Genomic DNA, 8,993 nt, shown 5'->3' with positions numbered 1-8,993 from the left:
GTTTCAAATAAAATAATTAATCCATTTAAGTCTTTTACTCAGTATGAATGGTAACAGAATTATTAAATACTAGTTGACCCGGCAGACTTTGTAGAGCCTCAATCGATAAAAAAATGAATTCATCCGACGGGGACACATCAAAGGGAAAACAAAATTGTTATTTTTATTTAATTCCGAGCATTTTTAATATTTATGTAACCTTTTAAATCTTCTCTGGACTTGCACAAATAATTCAAGACCAAAATTAGCCAAATCGGTCAAGCCATTCTCGAGTTTTAGCGAGACTAACAAACAGCAATTCATTTTTATATATATAGAAGAAGAAAATAGATTTAACCAATCAAATGAATAAGTATTTATGATATAAATATAGTATACAACCAAATATAGCTTATAATCCACGTCCTTCTTACCTATTTCTGCAGTGTAATGTTTTGTATTCCAGTTTGATGGATGGGACAGACTTTTTCAACCTCAGTGTCTCAAAATGGGAGTCAGCATTCACTTAATATCCACGAGCTTCAGGTTTGTATTGATATGACTATAATTTTATCAACTAAATAACTATGGTAAGATTTAAGCTTCATTATAACAATATTCCTGTTATGTGAGCAATAATTTTTTCTTAACACTAGTTCTTAGATTTATCAATTATTATATCAAGCTTGAATCTAAATAAACTTAAAAGAAATAGGGTCAGAAAAGTTAGACAGAATTATGTATTAAAATAATGTTATCTAGTTGGGTGAAGACCGATTATTTTAGTAAAAGCACAAATTTACTGGACATCTTACGAGTTCACAAGGTAGGCACCAACACCCCACCTGTTTCTGCCGTGAAGCAGTAATGCATTTCAGTTTGAAAGAGGGTGCCAGCCTTTTTACTGTTAAAACAGACATCACAACTTATGCCTAAAGGTGGTTGGCGATATTTACGTTGTAGATGTCTATGGGCTCCAGCTACCTCTTAACACCAGGTGTCCATTTAAGCTATAACGAAAAAATAATAATAATACTATTCTTATGATTGTCATGCCTCTGTGACAACAAAAACTGTAAAGTATTTGAAGCATCAGGAACAATGTAATGACACCCAAGAAAATATTGTAAAAGTTAAATTTCAAAATTATATTGGACTGAACTGAGGAAGATGGATAAAAATCAAACCAAAAACATTGGTATCTAATATTTATTGTGTGTATAAATTAATCATTTCTACTTGGTACTACTAAATTGAAAAAAGCTGTAGCTTCGTTTTACTCAACATTACTATCTGACACATATCCGCCAATGGCGAATTCTGCTGATTAATACTTCATTCCGACAGTAGAATGAACGCTTTAAATTAATGAAAAACGTGATATACTTACAAAATAATTTATTAAAAATAAGCTGTACTATTGCACAAGCACATAATAATATTAGTACACCCACTTTTTCTCAAGAAAGTTCACATTTCGTTCTTTCACAATGTCTGACCAAATCTTTTAATTTGTATACCAGATCTTGCAGCTCTTGAGTTCCACAAGTGAACCTAACGTCGCCTCCATCATCAGTCTTCAATGTAACAGTATACAACACATTTTCCGAGCTTGCGTTGGGCGAGCTTGTTACTTCTAGTTTCCATTCGACGTCAATTACATTTGGCAAAACTTTGACAATATTGTGAGAAGCCATCGCCTAAATACTTGAATGTCTTAAAATCATGTTTAGAATGTAATATATTTAATTCACTTTTTGTAATAAAACAAAACTCGTTTTGAACTTGATATTTCAAAGTGTAGTGGTGAATTCTCCAATTCCATTTTTGACCATTGTCACCAATTTTTAGACATTGAATAGTATAGTGTTGACAGCTGACACAATCAGTTATTGACAGTTTAATCTGTTACTTTCTTCTTTTTGTTGTGATAGAGGGATTGCTGGTGACACAGAGGCCATTCCAGATTCACCAGAATAGGTGGGTAAGCACTAGCTCAGCTACGAGAAATGTACTTATTATTGAGTTGAATGAAATTAACATTCATAACATTTAAAAAAATTGACTAGAAAACAACGGTAAAAGAAAAACCGTTTCGCCGCCTTATATAAAGTATAAAAATTATGACAATATTCGAGAGGGTTAAAAATGGTTATCTGTCTGATTACTGAAAGAACTGTCTTTCGTCACTCTGTTGATATTTGAATCCAGTAAAATATTTAGCTCCACTCAAAACACCAATTCGTCACATTAAGTTTAAATTTTCTAGTTTAGAAAGTTTCATTCAGTACTACTTATATAATTACACTTTTAGGTGGAATAATAATATATTCCCCTTGTTGTTACACCCCAATTAAAGACGCAAAGGAATGCATAATGTTTTTTTCTTCCATGATTTTGATAAATATATCAATCACAGCATAGATTGTTTATTAAAATAATTATTAATTTATATACATTGAGGTCATTGAGGTGGTGGCTAGCCCAGGCCATGGATACCACCGCAACGATAATAGCGCTAACTACCTTAACCATAAGTTAAAATCTCCACTGAATTAAATTATATTAACGGCTCTTAATTTGAACTAGAATTCATCACCTCCTGAACTAGAGCTCCTTTTCAAGATAAAAAAATGAGGATTCCCTACTACTAGCATTTATCGCAAAAGTTGAAGTTTTAATAGGCGTTTACAAACTTATATATTTAATTAGTTACTTTGGGCACACATTGTAGTTGGGTACAAACAACAAGAACAGCTGGGCATACCACAGTAAGCTGAAGTGGTAATGGGCTGACCATATTAGCCGGAGGACCGATAACCGTTGGAGTAAAGGTGTTCTTGAGTGGACACGCCGTGAATTAGCAAACCTAGTGCAGGACTCCCTCAGCCTGTGACGATCTATGCAGGGTGGCTGGCAACAGATGGATGAGAGAAGCCGAAGATGGTTCTGAGCGGCATGCAATTGGATAGACCTATGTCCAGCACTGAACTGGTGATGATGATGATACTTTGTATATTGCTTTCGTTAGGTCCTTACTGATTCACATTTGTTAGACGCTTGCAGCTATAAAGCTAGGCTCAGACATGGAGACCCTGGCAGAGGTACTCTTCGAGCTCTAAGAGTACGTCACATTCGACGTGCACCCTAGTCGATCGCATCAGGCCGCTGAATTTCTCGCCTGATCTTCTCATCGGGTCGCGATTCCGATTTGGTAGTAGATGGATTCGCGAAACTACCCTTGGCCCTCTCAGTTCTCTTCAGAACTGAAAATCAGTCAAAACGTTTTCAAATTATATAAGGTTGCTATGACGCAAAAACACAGTAAATACACGCTTATAATTTGAAATTTTCTTGATTTTACGGAAATGCGATTCGGGTCAACCTGTTCATTGTTGTCCACAATGAAAACAAAAATATAGCCCAAAAACAATTTTATTTTCTGCCGAATCCTTTGTCCCTGCGCTTTTTTACGTGTTTCTTCGTTTTAGATTTCCTCCTTTCGGCCTTTTCTTCCTTTATCGCTTTCTTTCTTGATTTCTTACTGTTTGGTGACTCGTCTCGAGGACGCGCGCTATTCTTGAATTTTGTACCTGCAAATGTGGATGTTTTTAATTTATTCTGACATAAAAATGCCATTACAGTTAATAAGACAGTTAAAGCTAAATAACTCCATGTCGATTTAAAATGGGTTTAATAGTTTGAAACGCTGGGCAATCCTTTTACGGATACCCGGTCGAGGGGGGTAACAGACCGGGTTATGACTGATGAGGAATACTGAAGTCCAATATCAAGGTCTCTTCTTCCAATTCCTGTTGGGAGACTACGCCTTGAAAAAGGCGCGCGGCTTCAGCCACGCAAGGCCCGCCCCGCAAAACCGACTACCGACTAAACCATAAATTAAATGAAAATTAATCTTTAAAAGAACATCCAACCTGATTCTTCATCTCGATCTTCATCCTCAGAGCTGTCACTACTTCCACTAACATCATCTTCTTCTAAAATCTCCGGTCTGTTGGCAGTTCCTGACAGGTCTTCTTTAAATCCTGCTATTTTCTTGTATGTTAAGTCCTCTGTGTCACCCTTTTTTGCTTTACTTATATCACGTTCATAGTTTATCACCTGTAATTGAGAATTGGAAATTACAGAGCACTTTAGGTTCCACCGTCAATGTGAGTTGCAGCATGTAGCAATTTAAAGCTTGAAAAGTATCTTATTAATCAATTATATAAACAAGCCTGTATCTTTAAAGAAAAAAGGTAATTTTGTAGGATTACATTTTTTCCATGATTAACTTGTTAAATGATTAAATATTTGCTTGTGCCTTGAAGTATTTGGATAAAAGTTTTGAATAATGATCTACAATACATCCCTTGCAGAATCCTTTTACAAATGTACATCATTTTTAATAGGACATGCTCACATTTAGCTCGCTTTTAGTAGGATATAGTAGGATAAGCATTATTAAAATTCAACCAAGCATCATTTCATTAACAATCTACACATCAACTATGATCCCTGTGCGATAATATGTTGTATAGGTTAATATAAAGAAAACTGTCAATTTATAAGCTTCATGAATAAAAAGGAAATAGATTGGCTCAGATACTTGATCAAATAATAGTAACTTTAAAATTTAAATTGGGACTATTACCATAACTAGATGAGTTTGTTTAACCATCTATGCCCTATAATTATAGTAACAATTTCCCACTTTCTTTACTTTCGGCAAGTAGCAAAAACAATTTATTTTTAAGGATTAATCTCACGTCTTTTATGTATCAACAGTTTTAGAACCTTCAGAGAAACATATTTAAAAAAAGGACAAGATTAAAGGTAAAAGTAGTTTTCTGTTGCTGCTAATCATATTTTTTAGTGCTCAAGAGCAGTCAGTAGTAACAATAGCCAACATTTACGGGAGAGCTATGTGGTGGTGGATAGTAGGAGCCTGTTCACATCGTGAAGGCTGCATACTTGTTTGCTTTGTCAACAAGCATTAAAAAATATAAAGCATTAAGCAAATGTTAGCATAAAGCTGTTTTCAGACTATACTATAATATAATATCATATAGTATATGGCTCATAGCACCGCACATAGCATAGCATATCGTGCACCATACGTTGTTATGGACACCTTCACACTATACTATATCGACGCTTGAAAGGCAAACGTGACTAAGCGCCAATAACTGCTTTGTACATAAATGATAGGCAAAAACGATATTCGATGCGCAAAAAAAAAATATATTTCTAGGTCTATTAAAATATTTCAATCCTACAGCTAGATTCGTTAAAATAGAATTTTTTTCAGGTATTTCAACTTTAAATTAGTCTACTGTAAAGTTCACGCATTGTTGCTTAGTCACATTTGCCTTTCAAGTTTCTATATATAATTGGCTAAGTTTAAGCAGCTTTAAAAAAGAAAATATAATTTTTTTTTGTTTTCAATACCTCAGTAAGTCTCTTAGGAATGTAAATGTTTTTAAATGCCTCTTCTTCAACTTGTTCTTGTGCTGTCATATCCTCAAAGTTTCGTGAAGCCGCCTTATCTGATAGCTTCTCAAGGCATTCTTCTAAATTATTCACATTTATTGATGAGTCTGTTATGAAATCAAACAACTCTTTAACAGTCAATGTTGCCACACCACGTTTCCTGAAGAAGTCTGATATGTTCGTACAATCCTTCCTTAGAAACTCAAAGGCATGTGGATGATCGTGTTCAACAGACTGTGATACGTCAATAACAACGGCATTCCCTTTGTGGTACAGCAAGTTGTACTCAGATAGATCAGCATGTACCAATTTACATATATTATACATTTTCCACATCATTGTTATGCAGTCTCTATATAATGACCTGGCTGTTGACTGTGATATTTCGACATCTTTTAATTTAGGCGACGGCCATCCTCCCTCACCCATGAAGGTCATAACCAAAACATGACTTCTTAAGATTATAGGCTCGGGCACATTAAGTTGTGCATTGTACAGCCTGACTAAATTTCTCATCTCCTTCTCAGCCCAGGTGCGAACCATTTTACGTGGATTGGATCTACAATAGCCATTTCGGAATCGATATTCGCCCGATACATATTTGTCTCGATCTTTGAACACTAATATTGATGTTTTGAATATCTTAATGGCAAAGTCCCGTCCGTCTTTTGAGGTAGCGTGATACACGTTGGCTTCTTTGCCTGTAGATATGCACCCATTAATTTCGTTGATTATGCCTCTGTTTAATAGTTTGAATAGGATCATTTTAGTTCTCGGGTCCATGACCTGTTCAGCTGTGGCTCTATCATGTTTGTCTTTAATCCGAATTCGCTCATTATCTTTCTTTCTATCATTTTGATCGATAAACTTTTCAGTGTTGTTTGACATGGGCTCATATTTGTCCACATTTATTTTGTTTATGTATCTTTTAAAGAGTTTTTCTGTTGGTTGATAGGAAGTGAGTTTTGTTGTTGGAGCTTGGCTGTTGAAGTTATCTTTTTTCTTTGTACCTTGTGTAGGGTCATCCGAGTCAAGGAAATATTGATCTGAATCCAGTTCATTATTATCATCCTCATCATCATCATCATCATCATCATCATCACTACTTATGTTCTTGATCTCAGGTACATCTGTAAACTTTAATATTAAATTTATTTAAATACACCTAATAAGGAAATTAATTTCAAAAGCAGAAATTGAAGAGCCCATCAGAACAGAATGCTTTTGAACATATGATTTAAAGATTCCTATAAATGTTTTAATAGAAATAGATTATTATTACTTTTTGTCTGAAATAGGTTTCTGCAATTGTAAGTTTGTCACTGGTTTTCAAAATAGAACAGAAGTATGTAATAGGTAAAAATGAGAACAATTTTTTTTCAATAATCAGTAAACAGCTGATTGATAGTCTTGGCTGTACTACTGACATATCTCATCTCTATGAACGACATTGAGCACCTATTATCAGGTTTGCTCATATGCTAGCCTGCCTCCTATGGTAATTAAGAAAACCATGTTTGCAAGTTTCAAGTTTTTATTTTCATATCCAGACCTGTTTTTGTGCACCTAGAGAGTTACAAAAAGTTGGTGCTGTACCTTATTTTAAATTTCATTTTGTTGGGACATTAATTTAAAAGTGGCAGTACAACAATAAGGTGAAAAAAAACTCGTCAACAAAGAAATATCAAGATATTTACATACCCTTACGCACTTAACCTTTAAAGAAATATCCTCTTCGTAATCACTAAATTGACCGTCTGACATTTTATTTTTATTAAAAGGATATGATTGTTTTAGCTCAAATCGAACAGAAATTAACAGAATCTCTTAACAATCTCCTTAAATATTATTGCCCATGTGGATTATTTTAGTGACAACTTTCTTTGCTCACTTCCTCGTTAAATTGACGGATAAAAGAAAGATAGCTCATACAGCCAAATATTTTATAACAAAGACCGAAGCTGTCTTGCAAAAAGAGTAAAATGAAACAGATTATAGAAATAAAATGAAAATAAATGAGATAAAACAACACCGTCGATTTTGGATGAAATTAGATAAAATACCTCCTCAATATAATGTTAGGAATTTATTGATAGCTCAGTTGACTTATGAAAAAGCCCAAGTGTCATGTCCAATAATTTTATTTTTTATTTTTCCACAGATTTGTACTTTTACAAACGCGAAATGGTATTGGATAGAATGCACAACTAATAATACAGCGGTAGCCCGCTGGGTGCAGGCTGCGTAATACCGGTTGTTGTGATGAACCTTAAGGGAGGCCTATGTCCAGCAACGGGCGCGTGTGGGCTAATAAAAAAAAAATACACGTTTAAACCTGAAGATGTATTAAACGAACAAATGAAAATTCGCTCCACTCGACAAATGCCTATGACATTGCGAATGGTAGGTAGGTACATAAATCAATAAAGAAGCAAAAAATGTAAAGGCTGATTTAAAATTGTAATCAGACATGATTATAAATCCTATATAGATAAAAGAGTTCAAACTTTTTCAAAGAATTCGAGATGACTATAGTGAGAGTATAGTCTCAATTAAAATGTACAACGGCAGTTTTATTCTTTAAGCCGCGATGTATGTAAAACGCCTTTTCTTCTAGAATCTGAATGTGCTTTGCAGGTTCAATAAGCTTACTCATAGATAAAACAACGGTCGACCTCTAGTTAAGACGATATTACATAGCGCACAATAGTCGTTTGGGACATCTTTATAAAACTTGACAAGAAAAAATAAAATTGTGGTCATACTATTATCTGCACGTAGCCGTTGCTGCTCCTGACGGATATGAGACAATCGAATCGCGTAGACGCTGTAATGGAATAAATGTTTGTAATTGAGGGGGCAGATTTGATTGGACAATGACATTCAATTCAATGTCAATTTGCGTTGCGTTTTCTTTGTATTGTATTAATTTAACTCTAATTGCATCACATAATTGTCGCTAAATTCTGCGAGTTCCGTACATATATTTTTCTTGAGCGCTACGTGTCTTACTTCAATCGGACCTTGAAAAAACTCTTGGAAAAGGACATGCTCTGAATTTTGTTGTTTGTTTTTCGGTTTATATATTTTAATACCTTTGTAAATCACACATGCTTCTTAAATTTTAGTGTGAGGAGATTTGAGTGAATCTATTTAACAGATTTAGATAGTTCTAATATCGTCCGCATTTAATGTATTAATAATACCTAATAATTGAGAACAACTCACGCATCCAGCCCCAATTTAGGATTCCCTGCCATACGGTTTACCAGAGACTTAGACGGTTTAGAAGTCGTCGTGGCCTAAAGGATAAGACGTTCGGTGCATTCGTATGTAGCGATGCACCGGTGTTCGAATCCCGCAGGCGGGCACCAATTTTTCTAATGAAATACGTACTCAACGAATGTTCACGATTGACTTCCACGGTGAAGGAACAACATCGTGTAATAAAAATCAAACCCGCAAAATTATAATTTGCGTAATCACTGGTGGTAGGACCTCTTGGGAGTCCGCACGGGTAG

The 8,993-nt window shown here is 34.8% G+C and overlaps 1 protein-coding gene across 2 annotated transcripts; it reads right to left on the bottom strand.

Moving 5' to 3' along the window:
* Nucleotides 1–3,398: 3,398 nt before the first annotated feature.
* On the bottom strand, nt 3,399–7,389 carry RIOK1 (RIO kinase 1). Of its 2 annotated transcripts, none has more exons than XM_028174764.2 (4): nt 7,174–7,389; nt 5,431–6,609; nt 3,915–4,101; nt 3,399–3,572 (listed from the first exon to the last, which is right to left on the bottom strand). In XM_028174764.2, the coding sequence occupies exons 1-4, from the start codon at nt 7,234–7,236 to the stop codon at nt 3,415–3,417; spliced, it is 1,587 nt and encodes a 528-aa protein (XP_028030565.2). In that variant the 5' UTR covers nt 7,237–7,389; the 3' UTR covers nt 3,399–3,414. The 2 variants fall into 2 exon arrangements, with proteins under 2 accessions (XP_028030565.2, XP_089587254.1); XM_089731128.1 differs by having other exon boundaries at nt 5,431–6,602; nt 7,174–7,381.
* Between the last annotated feature and the right edge of the window lie 1,604 nt (nt 7,390–8,993).

Source organism: Bombyx mandarina, chromosome 11 (genome assembly GCF_030267445.1).
Source record: "Bombyx mandarina strain Sakado chromosome 11, ASM3026744v2".
In the NCBI taxonomy this organism is placed as follows: domain Eukaryota; kingdom Metazoa; phylum Arthropoda; class Insecta; order Lepidoptera; family Bombycidae; genus Bombyx; species Bombyx mandarina.
The sequence above is the reverse complement of the archived record's forward strand: the minus strand, read 5'-3'. Positions and strand labels throughout refer to the sequence as shown.